This window comes from Engystomops pustulosus, chromosome 3 (genome assembly GCF_040894005.1).
Source record: "Engystomops pustulosus chromosome 3, aEngPut4.maternal, whole genome shotgun sequence".
NCBI classification, from domain to species: domain Eukaryota; kingdom Metazoa; phylum Chordata; class Amphibia; order Anura; family Leptodactylidae; genus Engystomops; species Engystomops pustulosus.
Window position 1 is genome coordinate 37,042,000 of NC_092413.1, and position 23,170 is coordinate 37,065,169.

Here is a 23,170-nt window from a genome sequence, read left to right on the forward strand (position 1 = left end):
AAAAGGGAATTATAGAAAAGACATTTCATACCCTAACAGAGGGGGATGGTATTTTAATGGGGTAAAATCTGGTGACAGATTATCATTAAATAATATGTTAAAACAGAGAAGAATAAATGTATATCCGTGTTGTTAACATCATTATAGCAGCTTTAATATTTATTGGGTTAAAATGGACAAAAATAGCACAGTCTGTAAATTGTCTGCAGTTCTATAGTCTTTAATTATATTTATTCCCACCTAAAATCATCAGTAAAATTTTGTGTCTTATTACTCTATAAGTGATGACAACTACCGTCCTAACAGTTCTTTAAACTGTCACCACATTTTTCGCGAATAGAGCCAGTGATAGGTTCCCATAGAGTTTACTAAATGCCACCCTTCTTTTAACAAAAAATTGTTTCCCTGATATCCCCATAAAATCAACATTGTTATCTTACCTGGCATACAGCCAGATGGAGCTGAAAGTCAGAGGGGGCATGTCCTGCTCGGCCGAGAACATCGGCTCCTCCTTCTCACCAATCAGCACTTTATGTCATGTAGGCATGAGGAGTAGAAGTCTATGGAGGTATACTGTGATTGCATGTGATCAGATATTGGATAGATTTTGGAAATGTAAGTGGTTAAAGGGCCTTAGATCACATCACCCTAGTCACATGAAATGACTGCTGAATGGTAAGAATGGACATACACAGCCGAGTAGGATACGTCCTCTCCAACTTGCTTCTGGATATTAATGTATTCCAGGTAAGATAACAAATTTAATTTTATGGAGGGAGGGGGGGAGGGAAATCATTTTTAGCTAGAAGAAGGGTGGGATTTAATAGGGCTTTATGGGAACCTTTGACTAGCTGTATTTGTGAAAAATGTGGTGACAGGTTCCCTTTAAGCAGTGACAAAAATTAACATTTACAAAATCTGAACATTTAGGTCCTGCCTACAAAGAGTGCCCCAAAAGTAGAAAATGATTCCCAAGTTTAGGGTCGGGTTTACTCAGTTATAGGACCATCTCAACAGGGCTGTTTTTAAAAATTTTGAACAGACACAGCAACTTTTGAAAAGTTGGCAAGAATGTATTAGTCCCCCTGTGCAAATGCCAGGCCTGATCAGATATTATAAGATGAAAAATGTTAGAGATGATTATGGCTATGCCATCACAAGGGGGGCTATGCCATCACAAGGGGGGCTATGCCATCACAAGGGGGGCTATGCCATCACAAGGTGAGCTATGCAGCTCCAATCTCTAGAAAGAGAAGGTGAATACGTCTGCAGTGTTCATAAACCAGGTTTTCTAAGATGAAATATAGATAAGCATTGACTAGGTAGATAATGAGTGTATTTATGAGAACAGCTTTTTTATAATTTAGGCCACCATAAGATTTCTTGTTTTTTATTTCTTTTATCTGTATGTATCTTACTATATCTTCAAAGAGTAATTTCTATCAAGACTTTTGAAGCTTAAGAGCTCAGATCACATCAAAGTGTGACACAATGGCTTCTTCTATCTCAAATTTCTAGTTAATAATGTTATCATAGTAGATCACAAAGATGTTTAACCTATTTTTAGTAATAGAAATCTTTCTCAGATTTTCCTCTAAAACTTCTCTTGAAACATGACATTTCTAGATAAGTATCATGTAAGTGATTTTATCTTTAAGATTACAGTTCGTCAGCAAAACATGCAGCTCCAATGTAAAAACATTTTGCTGTGCTCTCTATATTCCTTATTCTATTTATATTTTGCTTGTCATTAACAAAAAAAAAGTAAAAATAGGGCAACATCTGTGCCCAGCGTCATCCTCTGCCTGTAGAGTATGACAGAAGATGTGCTGCTGACTGTAATTTTGTATTTAGTTTGCATTCTGACCTCCACTAGTCTGAACACTGCCTTATTTATAAGTAGTCATAAGCCGCTAACTCAGCTAAACCAGTTCCCTACACTGTACTGAGGAGATGCTCCCACAGCAAACCACTGCTGTCTACAGCAGGGCATCTGTTCTTTCTGGGATAGATATGCTGCTATGGCTTTAATCCCACATCAGCTCTTTCCTTAAAGTCATGCTCAATGTTAAGAGGGCTGGCTTACAAGGTAGCAAAAAGTTTTCCTTGTCCCATGATGGAAAACAAATGTTCCTATTTCCCAGAATCCCCTAGGGGGAGCATCAATGGCTATAAGTATCCACATGGCTGCAAGGCAGCCTTATTTGGCAAAGTCTCAGTAAGGAGAGCTCTCACTAACCAAACTTATTCCACTCCTGGTATCTTAATTGATTTCCACCACAGCTGTCTCTAGTTGACTATGTTTTGAACTGCAGATGGTTAACTTTCTGTGATGGACAGATGCCTCCTTCACTCACATGCTTTGCCTGCAAGTTCTGATGTCAGGGAACCAGTCCAATCTCCTTCTGGACTCACTTCCTAGTGCTTCTTAGGAGCCTGTTAGTGTTTTTTTTAATTTCTCTATTTTGGATGTTTTGACATTTGCTAGTCTTCTGACTATCCATTTGCCACTTGATTCTGTACTTCATTTTCCTATTGTATTTGCCCCTTTTCTCTTTGACTATTCTTCTGTCTTTGTTTTGTAATGCTTTTGTTTTGTTTTTTTACTTTGATACAGGAAGAGAACCTTGACTATTTGTCACCTACTACTTAAGGTAGGATAAGCAATTAGGTAAGGAAAGCTGGGGGTCTATCTTTTGGACTTACTGTTACCTTTCCAACTGCGTCTGTTTCTTAAAAGCAGCATAACAAATAAGTACAGAAGTTAGGCCCACTAAACTATTCATTTTATTTCATATTGGTGATCACATGGAAACCGTTTTGGAAAGTTTTAAAAAAACATTCAGTATATTGAGAACAAATTTTTTATTTTGGTGACAGATTCTGTTCAATAATTGCGGCAACCTGTCCTCACACTGGAAATGAAAATCCAGGAGCAGAGTAGATTTTGTATTATTTATACATTACACAATACAAAAATCACTTAAAATACCCCTTTCACATGATAACAGGTCTTCAAAAGACTATTAACATATAGTAATTAACTAGTAGATTTTCTCATATTTAATTTATCAAGATAAATTGCACAAATATCTGGGAAATTATTCCAAAATCCCTTTCATCAGAAAAATGTGGTGATATTTAAAAATACACTTTTGTAGACAAGATCTACAAGAAAAGAAAAAGCATTATTCTGATTTCGCCGAGTGCTTTGTACTTATCATGTTGTGTTGCATTATGTTTGAGTCTGACATTTATGGTACTTCTATTTTTTCTTTGTTTTGATTAATAGTCCTGTTCATAAATTATAAAATGGAAATTCATGTTCTGTAACAGTACAGGGATTAGCATATATATTTACGTAGACAAAATCTGAGACGTAACAGGGGAAGAATATTAAAAAGAATTTCGTCTTGAGGTAGATACTTTCTGTTTGCACTATAAGTGTGTGGCCTGATCAGCTGATCTTAGAGAATTGCAGAAATTGCAACTAAGAAACCATGAGTGGCTGTTAAGTGTTTTAAAGGCTCCAGGGGGAAAAATAAGTTTACAATTCAGAGTACTGAATAGCAGGTGGGTAGCGGTTGTTGCATAGTTTTAGGAATGGCAGAGGTCTTGGTTGTTGGGCAAGGGCTATGGTGGGATCACTACTATGAACAGAGATCTGGGGCACATTGACTTTGCACCCAATTGTCATTAAGATCAAAAATTCAGAGGAGTGGATAGTGGTGGGGAGGGTTGTCTTTTTGGGAGGGTTGGTGCTAGGGACTTTCTGGGATCACAACTAGCAACAGACACCTGGGGCACGTTGACTTTCTATTCAAAGGTCTCAATATCTTGGCAAATGCCCTGGGGCTTAATTAATTGGGGGAGGGGCACTGAGGTGGCATTATTATTTTAAGGAAACACTCAATAATTTAATGGGTAATTTGGGGGAATTATAAATTTGAGACACCACCCTGGAATAGTAATACCTTACAGAAATACTCAGAGATCTATCAGCCACTAGTTTTCAAAGTCTGGAATAGTTTGTGGGGGGAGGTTTTAGTTATGTAAATTTAGTTTTTGATAAAAAGAACAATATTTCAAAGCTACATATCACACAGCAGGTACTATAAAATAGGAAACATACACAGTAGTGGCATTTTGGGAGTTTATGCAGGTGAGGAAAAGATATAGAGGCTGCTTAAACATGAAGGAACCAATTATGTTGGTGTTGCAATCTTTATGGTGACAGGCTAGAAGAAGTCTTTATGGTGGTCTGGGCCAGATGGAAAGGATAAGAAAGGTGAATGATTATATTGTAAATACTGACTAAGGACGGATGATCAATAAATAGATCATACAATATACAAATTTCTCCTGAATTTAAATATTGCAGCATGTAAAATCCTTGCAATCTTCAGGGCATACACATATAGGATAGATGCCAAAAGACAGATTATCATGAAGACATATTTTTTTCAAAAGCATCTTCCTCTAATTACCTGTGAATATACTAGGCCAGGAGCAGGAAGGTAAGGAAGGATAAATCTGTACATTCTTCCCTTAAAGCGGACAGAATATACTTCTAGGAGGAAGGCAGCCATTAATCCATATCCAACTTACAGATGTAACAAGTAACCAGGGGCGTAACAGGAGTGTCTGGGTCCCGTGGCAGACCTCTAAATAGGGTCCCTTCCCATTAAAAAATATACATATTTGTTTACAATCAATCACACACAGCATATACAGACCATATGCACATATATACGACATATACACTCATGCATCACATGCACAAACATAGAGCATATACACATCACATTTATACACACATAAAGAGAATATACACATCACATATACACACATAAAACCGATGCAAACACATACAAATACAGTATGTACACAACACCCACACACAGCATATTCACACCCATACCCCAGATGCCAGGGCCCCCTATCACTGTGAGCCCCATATCAGCTGCTATGACTGCTACCCCTGTATTACGCCCCTGCAAGTAACATAATTGTACTATGTACTTAGTATGGGTAGGATGAACAAAACACCTAATCATACTGTATATGACATAACATAATTGGGAATCTCCACCAATGATGGACGGAACTGAAAAGAAGACATAACATAATTGGGAATCTCTACCAATGATAGACGGAACTGAAAAGATGAAGAATTCACAAACATGGCTGTTCGATGAGGACTGCATTTATGGTCCTGTCCATGAAGAACAGGCAGAATAAGTACTAGACCTTAAGCACTAACATTTACTGGCACAGACAGCTGATGACAGATAGCACTATGGAATCTCACTTCTAATTATTTCAATAGGGGAGAAAATGCTGAGCGGGCAATTTATTTCACTAGTCCCTAATCTAAGTTGGCAATGGGTTTCTCAGACTTTGCACATCTGATATAGGCCTGTTGTTATATACAGTATCTAGTGGTGGCTATTTATAGAACATAACACACCGGCTGCAGCTTTTAGCACACATGGCTAGCTTCATAAAACCTGCAGATGGTGGTTAATTATATAATAACTTATAGCGGGTTACACACTGTAACAGCATCATCGGCAGCTCTGCAATATGGAAATGTAATGACAGCACGTTTTATGTTACAATGCCCAGGGTGTCCAGCAAAACAGCAGAGTAGAAATTGGTTAAAAAGAAAGTGACATATCCTTAATCCTAGATGTATCCACCGTCAGAAGCCATCTTGTTAGGATATCAACCTAACGATGATACATTTCCTGCTGGCTGCCCCATTACGATGGCAGACGTGTTTACAGAGATTTATGACTAAAGAAATAGTCTTTGACAAAAGCCACATTCTACAAGGAGAACATTCTGCAAATTCACCCTGCGAATGTCATTGCCTCTACATCTGCCACATCTTCCGAGTAGGTCCTATGGCCCTTAACTACATATTAGATCCCAAAAGGGGAAAGTTTTTTTCAAGTTTGGACAATTTGGAGCTGAAAGGAAATCTAACATCGGATTCTAACCTTGTAAAGCAATTTTACAGAATGAATCAACTTTGAACCTTGGTGCAAGATGTGGCCCTATAATAGTTTTTATGGTCTCATTCTCCTAAAAAAAGATGGGGGTGTCACCACAGCCCCTCAAGGCTTTGGCTGCACAGGCATCAACACCCCCCCCCCCCCTTGGAATTCGATGCAGACTGCTGGTGAAATAATTGGTGGATGGGCTGTTGTTAGTGCTTCGGGGGGTGTTATTGCCTGTGACACCCCCCAAAGCACTTGCAGCACATCAGCATATTTTGAAATCATCTTTTTTATTAGGTGGCATGCTGCAGTTTGTTCACAGGGGCACGTATGCTTCATGCCAACAAGTTCCGCCCGCCTGGTACACCCACCCTTCTCCTGTCCATCCGCCTGATACACATTGAAAGCCTTTAAACAAACAGGGGCTCGGCACCGTCAGCCATCAGTACAGGAGAACGGGAGCACCAGAGAAGGTACAAGTTTGTTTTTTACAGCATCTCTAGGCCACCTGTAGATTTTTTAACACACTCGGACAACCCCTTTAAAGATGTAAAAAGATCAGTATGACATAAAGGGTGAAGATTAGTCTAAGATTAGAACTAAGTAAAATGTACAGAGTTGCAGTATTAATGCTGTTATGCACATTTATTATGTGATTTTTATACTTTCTTTACCTTGGCCAAAAAGGGGGTACGATTTGGTGAAAATGGGCTTAGGACACAAGGATGTGGGGTAGAATTTTGAAGAAACGTATAAGCGAAACACAATTTATTGTGTAAATCGGGCACATTGTTAGATTGTCTGATCTATTATTTCAATTTTACTTATTAGACAGGATTTGTAAATCTGCCCCAATGTTTTAGTGAATTGCAGACAATGAAATTACCCAATATTCAAACCAGTGAACTTTGCATGGTATCAGATAAATGTTACTATTCAGTGGCGGGTATTTATCATGTGTGACTTCTTAATCTGATGTTATTCTCCTGAGGACTGTTTGTTGGTTGGAGTTTTTGTTTCACAAAGGCGCAAGTAGACTTTTACATGTAAAATTAAATTTTAAACTCAAATTTTAAAAAATTTGCAAAACAATCATAAATTTGGCACATGCCATAAAAAACAATAACATTTTGCAAATGCCATCAAATCTTTATGCAATACATTGAATAAACACCCCAAACTGTCACATCAAATAACTGCTGAGAAATACAGAACCTGAGTCTTGCCATCAGACCCATTATAAGCGATCGTTCTTCAGAGTCACATTTCCTGAAAAATTAGATGCTATAAATGACTGTAATGGAAATAAATACAATTTAACAATCCTAAGTGATTATAATGTAATTTCTAAACGGATGGAACCAAAATCAGATTCTTTTAAAATGGTCTGATCCCGCGAAGAGGGCTCTGATACATTGTACACATTGGGGCACATTTACTTACTCGGTCTAGTCGCGATTCCGCGCGTTCTCCTACGAGGATTCGGGTCTGCCGGGATTCACTAAGGTCCGTGCACTTGATATCCACCAGGTGTCGCTGCTCCGCCGAGGTCCGCCGGAGTTCACCTTCTTCGTCTCGGTGTATGTAAGTGCTGATCTTGTGACACAAATTCTTTTTTAAATTCTGCTGTTTTTCCGAATCTGTCAGGTTGTCCGACGGCCATGGCCCCCATTTCTGTCACGTGAAAGTCGGCGCCGATGCGCCGAAATCCCGGGGCCATTCGGCGCAAATTGGAAATTGACAAAAGTGCACGATTCTGACCCTTAGTAAATGAGCCCCATTACCTTTCCAAGTCTTTTTCATGGTTGGTCATTGAATATAATGGGTAGCTACTAGGGATGAGCTGACCCTTATATGTTCGGGTTCAACCAAAACTTTAAGCAGGAGCCCAGATTTGGTCCTGTGGACCAGAGCCTACAATGTTCTGCACGGACCTTAACATTGAGGGTGCAAGTCCGCTCATCCTTAGTGGCTACCGAAGAAAGCTGAGTGAAGCTGATAGGAGCAAGAGTGGAATTCCCTACTTCTATCCTTCAGCACAGGTTTTGGACGTTGATGATCGGACTTTAGAATAATTTCCACTGCCGGTTTGTATTCTTTTTACTTTCCAATCTTTAGTATAAGTAAAACTCTGGCTATTAAGAAACATTTTAGATACTTACTTCATCAAAGTCTCACCTAACTCCTGGAATCATTTTTTTAAGACAATAGACCATGTACTGCTCATAAGCGACGTGTGACTGTGTGCGGGCCTCTCTACACTGGATTGATTGAACAGTCCTCGGCATAAGGAGTCTGATTGACTTGAGCTATTACAAAGCATGCTCTGAGCATTCTCCTAGTAGTACTTGATTAAGAGAAGATCCAGCAAGATGTACTTTTATATCCAAGAATTCAGAGCAGATATACTGCAAACCAAGCAAACGAGCTGAAAGTCACATGTGGCCTAAACTAAACACTGCAAAACGCCGAGTCGATAAATTATATCATATTCCAGATCACTTCCCGGGATTTAAATGTCGTCTTTGTAGGATTCATTTTCCTTCTGTATATTGTTCCGTTAGTGATCGTGTGGTTCTGCTCATCAAGTCAATTGTTGGTGTATTAGGGCAGATTCTAATGAAGTGTCCAAATGCCTAAAAGAAACATTCATGCTGTTAAATATGTACAGGCAGTCCCCTACTTAAGAACACCCGACTTACAGACGACCCCTAATTACAAACGGAACTCTGGATGTACTCTACTTTAGTCTCAGGCTACAATGATCAGCTGTAACAGTTATCAAAGGTATCTGCAGTGATTAATTCTTAATCCTGGATCTTATGACAACCCAACATTTTTAAAATAAAATTGTCACAGAGACCAAAAAAACTTTGGCTGAAGAACATTTTGGCTTACATACAAATTCAACTTAAGAACAAACCTACAGAATCTTGTACTTAACCCGGGGACTGTAGTTCGTATTTTTACGTATTGTAAACAGTCTTTGTCATTTCAGCATTGTTCACCACTTCTATATGTCCTATATGGTGCTGCTACTGTATGTACTTTTGAGGGAGAACGATGGAGCTGAATCTCCTCTTTCATCATTGTGCTGTGGATGGCAGGTAATCTACACCCACCAGTCCAGGGACAACAAAGACTTAGAGATACAGTATTGCCTGCAGAGGCTTCTCGAATACAAGAATAAAGAACATCTAATGACCAGATAAGGTGCCACTCAACATGTAGGTTATCAAGAAAGTCACCCAAGAATTTAGTTGATTCAAACTTTGTTAACGTGTTTTTCTGATATTTTTAAGTACTATAGAGGAGCACATCAATGTAAAAAGGTTAAACCAAATTAGCAAGTCATCCCCTGTCCACAGGGAAGAGATAGCAATCTGATTGTGAGGGTACAACGAAAATGGGATCCCCAGCAATTCAAAGAAACAAAGTGGGTGGAGTGGCAATTCAAGCATGTGTCCTTCTACTCCATTCAATTGCATGGGAGTGTCGGAGATAGGCTATCGTGAAGTTGAGCGCTGTGCTCAGCAATTGCAGATAATCTGATAATATTAAAAGGAGTGGAAAGGATGCATTAGTGGGAAATTGACCCATATTCTCCTGATTGATGTCCATCCTTGTGATTGGTGGTAGTCCATACCAAATAATGCTGCTCCTCCATAGCAACATTTCTGACTGTAATAAAACTGAAAAATACCACAATAAGTGGTGTCATTTCACTTAATAGATATTTTTTATTTCCCATTGATGGAAAATGGAATTATGCATTTAAAAAGATTAAAAAAAAACAAACAATGGTAAAACCATAAACTAAAGCACAAGTCCTCATACCCTACTGTTTATTGCTTAGTTTTTTCCCCTTTCACATAGATATTAAATAGGAAGCATAATATCTCCACAAACAGAACATTTGCAAGCTCCCTACTTGTGGTTCATATATTAGCTTTAAATTATGTAAAATCCCCAAATAAACAGGTAAGTTATATAAATTTGTTCCTTTTTTAGCACCCGCATCGCCTGCATTGTTAAACGGCAATTATATCATAAAGCTGTTGTCATGACAAATTAAAAGAAAACAAATGCAGGAGCTGTGTGAACACATTCAAGTAGTCGCTGGAAAGACTTTTACTGTGATACTGGCACTGAGCCCTGATGAGTAGTTGCAGTATAGAATATATATATCTAACATAAAAAAATCTTGCTGGCTTCTTCTACACTCAGATAAATTACATCACGACGGGGGCATCTCTATTTTTTCTTTTATTTTATCAAGGGGCAGAATATAGCCATTTAGATGTCAGTACAGGTGGTCCCCTACTTAAGGACACCCGACTTACAGACGACCCCTAGTTACAGACGGACCCCTCTGCCCTGTGTGACATCTGGTGAAGCTCTCTTGATGCTTCACTTTAATCCCAGGCTGCAATGATCAGCTGTAATGGGTATGTAATAAAGTTTTATTGATAATCCTTGGCACTGGGACAAAAAATGTTTTTGTCTGTAGTTACAATTATAAAATATACAGTTACGACTTACATACAAATTCAACTTAAGAACAAATCTAAAGAACCTATCTTGTATGTAACCCGGGGACTGCCTGTAATGGGAATTTTTCCTTTACTGCTCCATGGTCGTCACCACCTTGTGACCAACGCCCCAAAGTGCTGCTAAGCCCCTTATAGTAAATCTACCATCAATATTGAGCATGATAAACCAGGGACACTTACTCATAGATCCAGGCACCGTGACTGTGGTAATCTTCTTATATTTGTTATCCATGGCCTGGATCTATGGGTAAGTGTTTATCATGCTGGGTTTTCCCTTTAAGGGCCAATCCCTTTTCAGTTTTTCACTCCCTCCATTCTAAAAACCATATTGTTTTAATTCTTCCACGTGGCCTTGTTTGTATTTCATTGTGTTTCCTAGTGGCAGCATTTACTATCCTATGTATTGTATTGGAATGAAAAAAATTCCAAATTTGGAGGAATAGACAAAAAAAGTTGCTCCATTTTCTTACAGGTTCTGCGTTCATGACTTGCACATCGTGGTCCTAATAATACATCTCTATTATTGTTTTGGACACCAGGATCTTGGAGATGAGAAGTTTTAATAATTTTGTTATGTCTTAATGCCTTTAAAAAAATGTAAAATGTCTTTGTATTCCATCTTCTGACACTCGGATCTTTTTTATACTTTGTATACATAACTGAGTAAGGTGTCATTTTGTGTGGGACAAACTGATGTTTTTGTTGGTCCTCTTATGAGAACTGAAAAACCTATTGATCACTTTTTATTCAAAACTTTATTATTGGTTAGATGACAAAATTAGCAATTTGGACCTTTTTCTATGAACTTGTTCACCGCAAGAGATGATTATCTTTATATTTTGATAAGCTGGCTGATCTATTGGAGTCCGGATTTATTTACATCAACCACAAGAAAAGCAGTCCTTGACCTGTTCCATCCTCCTTGATTGCTATGAACAGCAATGGCGATATCACCCCTGTTGGGGCAGGGGCACTGGCCATAGCTCCAGTGATGAGGAAGCCTGTTGTACAGGCAGTCCCCGGGTTATGTACAGGATAGGTTCCGTAGGTTTGTTCTTAAGTTGAATTTTTATGTAAGTCGGAACTGTATATTTTATAATTGCAGATCCAGACAAAAAATGTTTTTGTCCTAGTGACAATTGGAGTTTCAATATTTTTTGCTGTAGTTGGACCAAGGATTATCAATAAAACTTCATTACAGGCACCTTAGAGCTGATCATTGCAATCTGAAATGATGAAAGGTCACAGTGTGCAGAGGGGACCGTCTTTAACTAGGGGTCGTCTGCAAGGCAGGTGTCCTTAAGTAGGGGACTGCCCGAACCTCTGCTCACCAGAATAACGTGCTAAGTTAATTCCTGTGATCAAGGTTCGGATCGGAAGATCCCTTCAGCGTACGTAGTGATTTACACTGACTGTACTCACTCCTGGGCAAGAGGACTTAGAGGTCCAATCACAACTGCTATCTCTCGAATCCTACAGCTAGAGCAATAACCATGCAAATTTTTACTGGAGCATGCAGCAAGGTCTAGAGATGCCCTGACATTCAGTAACTGATGTTACCATCCATATCAATGGCCAAGTATGATATAAACTCAATAGAGGTCCTTCCCATTTATGTATATGTACATGTGATGGGTGAATTAGCTATGGTGTCTTTTACAACATGGACCAATTATTAGCATTCAAGGTCTAATAGTATTTTCTACACTCTCTATATATACTGACAATTTACTGAGGTTGTTGCATTTGAAAGACAAGTAGTAATTTTGTGGGCAGAACCAATATTCATACAGATGTCTTCTGGCAGTGCACTTAGAAGCTTACTAGTGTCACTGATGCATAAAGCTTAATTTAAGTATAGGCTTTAAGTTCTCTATCATTGACATCCATAAAGATAGGCCAGATTATTCTAAAAAAATGCAATATACAAATAAGTAAAGAGAAGGAAGCTATAAAAAGTAGTGTAATCATCTGAAAGACAATCAGTATGTTTTAAGAAAAAACAGCGATATTTCCATCACTTAAAGTCAAAGAAACAAAGAAACACAGATTAGTCGGCTGTTGACTCTCATTGTTTGACTTTAGTGAAAACGTTAAAGTAAATCTACCATCAAAATCAAGCATGACAAACCAGGGACCCTTACTCATAGACCTAGGCACTGTGACTGTGGTAATCTTCTTATATTTGTTATCCACAACCTCCTTCCTTCTAACAACAACTTTTAGAATTATGCTAATGAGCCTAAGGGGCTCTGATGGCGTTACCAGAACCTCGGTGCTGGAAATTCACAGGCCGTTACAAAAAGAAGAGCATGTCTCACCCAACACCCTGTTCTCTTCCTCCTCCCTCTGTCCAATCTAGCAGCAGCAAGAAGTGCAGGAGAAGGGGAGACCTCTGCTCATTGTAACAGCCTGTGAAGCTACAACATTGAGGGGCTCTGGAAACACCCACTAGAGCCATTCAGGCTTATGAGAATAATTATAAAAGTGGATTTTAGAAGGAAAGAGGCAAAGGATAACAAGTATAAGATTATCACAGTGCCTAGATCTATGAGTAAGTGTCTTTGGTTTATCATGCTTGATTTTGATGGTAGATTTCCTTTAAATTGACATAAAATCATTTCACTGCAATATTCCACATGCTAAAAAGTCCCCTGTCAGTCTCAATTTAGCACCCAACCAATGGATGGCCACACAGACATACAACACAGATATCTTGTGACAGAGTTTGACACAAATGGAGCCATCTTGTGCTACATATTTCAGGATAACTTGAGTCAACAGGATAGTTAAAGGGAATCTATCAGAAGTTTTAACCATAGAAAGCTGCAGACAGTGGCATTGGATATCTGTTTAACCACAACTAGTAGCAGCAGGGCTGTGAAAAAAGTATTTATATTCCATGATTGTAGCTGGACACTGTGGTGCACAGCCATTCCTCTTTCAATATTATCTTTTTACAGGAGACACTTCTAATGGGATATAGGAAAGAGGTACCATATATACTCGAGTATAAGCCGTCCCGAGTACAAGCTGAGACCCCAAAAACTGGGAAAACCTTTTGACTCGGGTATAAGCCGAGGGTGGGAAATGCATTGTTCACAGCCCCCCCAGTATATAGCCAGCAAGCCCCCAGTAGTATATATCAGCCTTCCCCCTGTAGTATACAGTCTGCCCAGCCTGCCCCCATGTAGTATACAGCCAACCCAGCCTGCCCCTTGTAGTATACAGCCAGCCCAGCCTGTCCCCTGTAGTATACAACCAGCCCAGCCTGCCCCCTGTAGTATACAGCCAGCCCAGCCTGCCCCCTGTAGTATACAGCATGACCTGCTTGCTCCCTGTAGTATACAGCCATCCAAGCATGCCCTCTATAGTATACAGCCAGCCCAGCCTGCCCCCTGTAGTATACAGCCATCCCAGCCTTCCCCCAGTAGTATACAGCGATCCCAGCCTGCCCCCTGTAGTATACAGCCATCCCAGCCTGCCCCCAGTAGTATACAGCCTGCCCAGCCTGCCCCCATGTAGTATACAGCCATCCCAGCCTGCCCCCAGTAGTATACAGCCTGCCCCCTGTAGTATACAGCCAACCCAGACTGCCCCTTGTAGTATACAGCCAGCCCAGCCTGTCCCCTGTAGTATACAGCCAGCCCAGCCTGTCCCCTGTAGTATACAGCCAGCCCAGCCTGCTCCCTGTATTATACAGCCAGCCCAGCCTGCCCCTTGTAGTATACAGCCAGCCCAGCCTGCCCCTTGTAGTATACAGCCAGCCCAGCCTGCCCCTTGTATTATATAGGCAGTCCAGCCTGCCCCCAGTAGAATACAGCATTCCCAGCACGCTCCCAGTAGTATACAGCCAGCCAAACATGCCCCCTGTAGTATACAGCCAGCCCCCTGTAGTATACAGCCTACCCAGCCTGCACTTGAAAAAAAAATAAACTTATATACTCAACCTCCGGCAGCCCCGATGCTCACCGCTGCTCCCGATGTACCCGATGTGCTCCTCTTCTGTCTTCCCTGCGGCTCCTCTTCTTTCTTCGGTCTTCTGCACAGCAGGCAGGGACACGGCCATGTTATCTCCCGGCTGGCACATACTATGGCGTCCTCAGCGGTCGCATCATAGTATGCGTGGGCCAGGAAGATAACATGGTGGGGAAGACGGAAGAGGAGCCACGTCGACATCGGGGAGCCATGCTGATGAGTATGTAAGCTTATTATTTTTTTGACTCATGTATAAGCCGAGGTGGGGTTTTTCAGCACATTTTTTGCGCTGAAAACCCCGGCTTATACATGAGTATGTACGGTAAGTAGTGGTTAGCAGTATGAAAAAAAGAAAATTGGAGCAGCAGCAGTCATGGCCCCCAAAATAAGTGAATTGGTATAAAAACATATATATTTTTATAGACATAAATACAATTTTCTGTAAAATAATAGACTTTAATGAAAAACAAAGGCTTATCAGGGAAGCTTATAGAATACCCTACAGAATGCTGGTTTTACTTGTGGTGGGATGGCAGATTATGCTGATTATTATCTGAGTGCTACAACTTGTCAAAAGGAAAATCACTTATTTTCGATTTGAAGGGCATTAAAATTCCATAAAATGACAAGTAACATCGATGGAACTTGTATTTTGATGCTACACATCAGCAGGACTGAAACACTTTATTCTCAAATACAACTTTTCTTTTCCTCCGCACAACATTTTACATTTAACATTCAAGTCAACTCTTGGTAAACTCCCTAGGCGCCGGCTTAATGTTCACAATCCTTTCTCAGAACAGTTCATTGTATCCTGACAGTACAATCCAATGGGAAAAGGGCTGAATCAGAAGTAGAATTGGGAATACTGACAAACATCACAGATCTATGTGAGATGTCAGACCTTGTCTAATGGCGCTTTTCATCAGGCGATCTCCCCTGGGTGCCGCGGCTCATACTCAGTGTGGTGTTCTTCATGCTTTAAAGTTCACAGAGTAACATGCAGAGCGTCGGAGTGTAGATACTGGCTATCAGGATATGCAAATGGGAATTAAAAAGAACATGTATAGAATCAGGGACGAGTCTCCGCCTGAGGCGAGCTATAGAACAGCGCCCCCTCCATCTAGTAGTAATATATCCGGTTATTTTTTTAGGTAGGTTCTCCATGCAGTGCACTGCGCTAAGCATCGGGGCCACCGGGGGGTGAGTATATAAGTTTATTTTAAGTGCAGGCTGTATACTACAGGGGGCAGGCTGGGCTGGCTGTATACTATAGGGGGCAGGCTGTATACTACAGGGGGCAGGCTGGGCTGGCTGTATACTATAGGGGGCAGGCTGTATACTACAGGGGGCAGGCTGGGCTGGCTGTATACTATAGGGGGCAGGCTGGGCTGGCTGTGTACTACAGGGGGCAGGCTGGTATATACTACATGGGGGCAGGCCGGCTATATACTACTGGGGGCTTGCTGGCTATATACTGGGGGGCTGTGACCAATGCATTTTCCACCCTCTGCTTATACTTGAGTCAATAGGTTTTACCAGTTTTTGATGGTAAAATTAGGGGTCTCGGCTTATACCTGGGTCGGCTTATACTCTAGTATATACGGGTAATACTGGTTCTTATGAAAATCCAATTGTCACAGAGACCAAAAAAAAAAAAAATAGGCCGGGGTTACAATTATAAAATAAACAGTTCCAATTTATGTACAAATCCAACTTAAGAACAAACTTACAGAACCTATTTTGTACGTAACCCGGGGACTGTCTGTACTCTTATAATCCCAGTGTTGATATCCTCTCTATGTGTTTATAAGTAGATAATACAGAGATTTATTTTTTATTGCAGTAACCATGCAGAAGAAAACATTCACATACCAACCTGCTGGCAGGTAATCACGCTCTATGGATACAATTAGCACACAGTTAGGAGTCTATGCTTAATGGACCATGGCTAATGTGATGAAAAAACCTACATTACATCTAAAAATATACTATTACATATAATAATAAATATGTTTATTAAGTCATAACAGCTCAGAAAAGCAACACTTATGACTCTAGGAGCTGTAATAATAAGGCAATATAATGCAACATAATTGAATGGTTGTATATTGTATAGGCCATTAGACCACCTAAAGAATAAATACCCTAGGTGGCCTTTAAAAAATACATGTCAACATAAAACAACAAACCAACAAAATCTAAAATTAATTCGGGTGGCCATAAAGACAGAAAACGTTCAAATGTCCAAATTTACCCTTTTTCATTATTTTGCCACCCATAAAAAAGTAATCAAAAGGACGTATAGTTCCATAAATTTTAGAAATGGAAATGTAAGTTCATCCCACAAAAAAACCAAACCCTTACACAGCTCAGTAGCCCAGAGTTTTGGGAGTCAGGAATTGGGGAAATGATGACACATAGAATGAATTTATTTTGAATTGTGTTTATGTCTTTTCTAGCCTATTGAAGACTTTAAAAATGGTTTAAAATATTCTATTTTATTGACTAATGATATGTGAAGTCAAATAAAATTTGGTGTATAAAAAGTTAATTAAAAAAATAAAACTATATTAATGTTGCATTTCTATAATCGCTTTGAATCAAAGAATAAAGTGATGGTGTCATTTGGTCCACAGAGTGAAATCTGTAAAACCAAATTCTATATGAAAATGGTGCAACAATACTGTGCCGTGCATGATGCCAATGGCAGCCGTGAGCTAGCCACAGTATATGCGGCCAGTTCAAAGCCGCCAAAAACACTCCTGCGCATGAGACCTCGGTCCAGTGCTTGCACATGGTTTCTGGTGATTATGTGCATTGGTCATATTATGTGATACAGATATTCTTTTCTGTGGTCATCTTATTGGCCCAAATTTACTAAGCAATCTACACCAGAATTCTGCCATAGATTGCACATAAATACAAGCGCACACTGGTTGCACATGTACTTATGCCGTGCACCTAAGGGGGCATTCCAGTGCACTTCGCACAGGCCGCCACATTTATATTGGAATTCCAACAGAAATGTGGCCCCTGGTGCACTCAGTTCGTGCACTTCAGGCTAGTGCGGCGCAATGTGGGGCATGCTGCACATTAGTGAGTTTGTGCAGTTCGCCTCACTAATGTGCAATAAATGTGAGCCACCGATTGGTGTCTTAAGACTCTGTGATCTAGTTTTACCGGTTGTGCAATAAACTTGGGCACATTTTAGTCACACAACCTAATGCTAATCAATTCATTATTCAGTATAATAAGAAAATGATAAGTTTTGTCTATATACCGTATATACCGGCGTATAAGACGACTTTTGAAGACTGAAAAATCTTCAGTCTGGTCTGGGGTCGTCTTATACGCCGGTAATGTTTCTTCTCACCTTTTCCGCGATCCACTGAAGCTCCGCTGCTACGCTCCGGCCGCCGGTGACAGCTCCGTGGGTGCCGGCGTCGCAGAGAATATGACGTCGGCACGCGGCTGACGTCATATTCTGTGAGCCGCCAGCGCTCAATGAGCTGTCACCGCCAGCCGGAGCGTAGCAGCAGAGCTTCGGTTGATCGCGGGAAAGGTGAGAAGCTGTTGTATTATTAATGTGCCAAGCAGGCTGGCTATATAGAGGGGGAGGCGGCAGGATGCAAACTGGGGGGCCGGCATTCTGCACAATTGGGGGGCAGCCAGGCTGTATAATAGCTGGCTGTATACTGGGGGTACAGGCTGGCAATATACAGGGGGAGCTGGCTGTTGGAAAAGGGGTAGTCTTATACGGCGAATATATCTTAAACTCTATATTTTTAACAGGAAAGTAGGGGGGTCGTCTTATACACCAGGTCATCTTACACACCGGAATATACGGTATATATTTTTCTGTCAATAGAAGTACCATCAATAGAAATACCAATAGAAGGCCATTAGATTATACAGAGATAGGGTACATTCACACGGCGATATGCCCGCCGTGCGGGCATACCGCCGTGTGCTGGAGAGGAGGAGGAGGCGGCCCCTCCTCCCTCCATAGAGAATAGTGGCGCACAGCCGCACACACGCCGAAAGATAGAGCATGCTCTATCTTTTTGCGGTGTGCGGCCCGAATCGGTGCCACACATGTGTGGCACCGTATCTGTGCCGCGCCGCTATTGCCGTCTATGGGGACGTACATGCAGCCGCAAATTTGCTGCCGCATGTACGTCCCCGCAGACGGCCATGTGAATGTGCCCATAATAAGATTAGAATGGGACTGATAAGGAAAATTAAAAGGTCTAGAACAGATTCAGAAGATTCCCTGACAAAAGGCAAAGTTCTACCTTAATAAACAAAACTAGTCGGCTGCCCCCTCCTCTCGGCTTTGGACAAAACAACGTACAAAGAGCCATCCTTATAAATTTGTGATGGGCATGTGGTTCCATCCATAATATAGAATCTGTTTTTCACCAACCCATCCAGTACAGCAAGAGTTAGAGAAGACAGAATCATCAAAGATGTGATTCATAGAAAGTTTGTAACATTTTTTGATAAGATTCAGTTCAAAACGCTGTTGCTCCAATTCTCTAGTTCTCTAAAACACTGATTTTTCATAAAAAGATTCTCTCTTATTTCTTTATGAATTCTTTATGTTTTTTTTTTAAATTTTCCCTCACCCTCTCTCCCAAAACTCTGGCATTAAGCACAGCTGAAGATAAACCCCATTTTAAAAGTTTCTACTTGAAGTGAAGTAGAAAAAAATTCAGATTTATACAATTCCTAAAAATTTGTACCAAATTTACGAACCAACCAATCGATTCACTTACCATTGGGGCAAATTCTATTTAACGTACATAGGTGTAGCTATGGACATGATGGAATCAGCCATTTTATTTCCAAAAGTTGCAAGGTGTGGTGATTTTAACCAACACAAAATGGTGACCCATTTTCAACTTTGTCAGCCTCTGGACAATATTAGTGGTAATAAACGGTATCAGAGATATTGGGGCTCATTTACTAAGGGTCCGAACGCCACACTTTCGATGGGTTTCCTGAATATTTCAGTTTTGAGCCGAATGGCCCCGGGATTTTGGCGCACGCAATCGGATTGTGGCGCATCGGCGCCGGCTTTCACGTGACAGAAAGCGGGGGCGTGGGCGGTTGACAACCCGACGGATTCGGAAAAACCGCAGAATTTAAAAAGCGATTTGTGTCGCAAGATCAATCACTAACATGCACCAGGAAGAAGAAGGTGAACTCCCGTGGACCTCGGCACAGCAGCGATACCTGCTGGATATCGGGCGCACAGTTTAGTGAATCCTGGCAGACCCGAATCCTCGCGGGATCGCGACTGGACCGGGTAAGTAAATGTGCCCCATTGTATAAGATGTAGGTATTTTCTCATACAATATACCTATCTGAAATATTCCATACCAGAAATAGGCCCCCGCATGCTGTCTGTTAATATGTAATTGTCATACCTTTTGATGCCAAGCTGCTGTTAGGCTCATATTTCTCAATTAGCAGCTGGACTTGTTCCTGTTTTAGTGGTGGATACAGAATTTCATTTAGCCGTGGATCCCGCTGCTTGAAGTTAATGAATTCTGTCATCTGGTCAACAGTGAGGTATGGTTTACTCTTCGTGCCACTGCAAAACAGCAATATTAATATATATCACTGACACAATGGTATTCAGGAATAATAAACATTACCATCATACACGCTAATGAGGACATAGCCCGAAAGATAGAACAGACACAATCCATCTCAATATCTCCACTCCCAATTATACAAGTGTGATATGTGACATCCCTGGGCGAATGTTGGCACGTTAGAAATCTAAATTTAGAGAAGCAAAGTTGGGATAACACAGAAATTATTCAAATAGTCCTTTAATTTTTTTGTCTCCAAATTAAATTTTTTCATGTCAAGTAATTGGATTTGTATCCTCCCTTAATGGAGTTGTGTGCCACCAGTGCTGCATTCAAGTGGGTCCAAGCTTGTTGGGCTTGTTGGGGGTAAAAAAGACGCAACTGGGTATGAGTGTCATTAGTGGCACAATTTTTCTGGTAGACTTTAGAATTTCTCATAATAAAAGTCTAAAATAACACTGAAAACTGGTCATCAATGTAATGACAAATAAAAGGAGGGCAACATCTTAAAGACGTAATGAAATCTCATGTTTTTTAAAGCTATTCATCTAATGCCATACATTTATGGATATGGATCTATTCACTACTCACAAAAAGTTAGGGACATTTAGCTTTCAGATGAAGTTTATAGAATTCATAAAAAGTTCACGATGAAATGGTATTATATTATGGAGGTAGTGCATTTAAAATAAGCATGCAATGGTGATATCCTCACCTCACACCATTAATTGAAACAAAGGCCAACAACAGTTGAGCTTGAAGCTGCTGGGCCCCAGTGCCAAGTCTGTGCTAGGCCCCCAACTATAATCTATGGTTTATAGTAGCCTACTTGCATGGTAAAGTGACAACTTATGGGCCCCCCAAAGGCTCTTGGGCCCGGTTGTGACTGCACAAACTGCACCCTTTGAGTTATGCCCTCGGTGGTGGGTATACCACACAAAAAGTTTCAATGTCCCAATAACTTTTTATATGTCTCATGCTGTTCACAGTCGATTATTTGTCTGCTAAGGCAATATTTTTGATGGGTGGCCTTTGGGACTGAGAGAAAAAACTTAGATCCAGTGCAAGTAGTAGATGATTCCTTCTGAATGAAAATAATTTTTTATTCAAACATCTTGTATCAGAAAATGTTCAAATGAGAGCATCAAGCACTGAGCCAAGTTTTTTCTCTCTGGAAGGTGTGTCATTATTATCTTGGATGGGTGAGCATCTAAGATTTTTTTGATGAACTTGGCCTTTAGTTCATTGAGTTTCTGGGATACAGATATACGTGCCTCTACATAGTGACTCCACTTATTTTGTATATTTTCAATGGAATTCAGGTCTGATGAAATGCAGGCCACCCCATTTGAGGATGATGTGACATCAATGAACTAGAGCATTGTTGTCCATGAAGATGAAATGAAACATAGTAAGGGCCCGAATCACGTTTTTCCGGCGGGTTACACAAATTTTTCCGTTTTGCGGCGATTTCCCCTGTATTGCCCCGGGATTTTGGCGCACGCGATCGGATTGTGGCGCATCGGCGCCGGCATGCACGTGCCGGAAATCGGGGGCATGGCCATACGAAAACCCGACGTATTCGGAAAACCAGCCGCATTTAAAAAAAAAAAAAGTGTCGCTGGACACGCGCTTACCTGCACTCGGCCCGACTTGGCAAAGTTCAGTGCATTCCGAGGAACTTCAGTGCAGCAGCGAGATCTAGTGGACGTCGGAGGAACTGCCTTAGTGAATCGCCGGAAGACCCGAATCCTCCGCAGAGAACGCGCCGCTGGATCGTGAATGGACCGGGTAATTAAATCTGCCCCATTATGCTCATGCAGAGGTGCAAAGACTGGATTAATGATGTTATTCAAGAAGTATTGGATGTCACCAGTTGGGCTTGTACCATTAACAAAGTATAAGACAGTTCAGTATAGTCGAGACACAACTGCCCACACTGTACCACCACCAACAACAATGACAACAAGGTCTGATGTATAGAACTCTCTTTGACATCTCCAACATGAGTTGGTGTAAATAATTTGTGCTCAGAGTGAATCAACTTTCATCAGTGAAGAGCCCTGAGGTCCACTTGTTCCTTGTCCAACATAGATGTTTCCAGGCCCATGCAACACGTTGAAGCCTGTCCCTGGCGGTGTGGTCAGGCACACTTGCAGGTCATCTGGCATGCAGACCACAATGAAGTCAACAGTTCTGAATGGAGTTGTGCGCTATTTATCATTCCAATAGGGCATTGTTCCCAATGAAACAGTCATCAGTGTGAGATGCGAACAAAGGAATTCAATGTCTTTCGGTGATTGGGTGATTTATAGGTCAAACACTGTTGTGAATGTTGCCATTAAGCAACTTAGAGACCATCAACTTGTGCACAAAAATAATAAAAATCGTTTGACTTGTGCATTACAAAATTTTAGAGAAAGTCACATTAAGTTCACATGGAAAGTTTAGAGTTTAGGTTCACCCTGAAGTCAAATACCCCAAGTAGTGTATGTATAACCGTACACCTCATTTTATTCCCTAAAACAATTAGGACACTGTATTTACTGACCTAATCATTTTTGGGTTGGTCTTTCTTGGTGTAAACATGCAGAATTTATAGAACTATAAAGTGATAATTAGAACTTGAGAGATTTTTAGTTGTTTTACCAAAGTCCAACATCCCACATAATATTCTACAAAAGAAAAGGTAGGTGTTCCTTACAACTCTGCGAATATGTTGTCTATCTCAGGTCGAGGACAAATGTTGTTTAAGAAGATTCTATATGCCTCCGGTGTGAAGTCATCTTGAGGGATGGAATCGCTCTGCAGAATAAAAAAGAAAACATGATTAAGAATAAATTATTTTGGTTATAATCATAACACAATCCAAATCCGAACAATATAGGGATAAAATAGTAGGAAGCTGAGTAATGATAATTTAATATTAAATGCCATGTGAATTAATAGTTGAATTATAAAAGTTAAATTAATAATACCTTGTGCCATCATTGTTTCATGGATCCTCATATGCGAGTGATCCATTAAA

General features: G+C 40.5%; 1 protein-coding gene across 3 annotated transcripts in view; it reads right to left on the bottom strand.

Moving 5' to 3' along the window:
• The window catches only part of PLCB1 (phospholipase C beta 1), a 457,336-nt gene that overhangs the window by 126,027 nt on the left and 308,139 nt on the right, over nt 1-23,170 (bottom strand). For all 3 annotated transcript variants that reach the window (XR_011854040.1, XM_072140489.1, XM_072140490.1), the window contains 2 exons: nt 22,847-22,947; nt 19,972-20,138 (listed from right to left, as the gene is read on the bottom strand). Coding sequence is in view for 2 of the 3 variants with exons in the window: in XM_072140489.1 (XP_071996590.1) it covers nt 19,972-20,138; nt 22,847-22,947 (268 nt within the window). In the remaining variant the exon portion in view is untranslated. The remainder of the gene's footprint in view (nt 1-19,971; nt 20,139-22,846; nt 22,948-23,170) is intronic.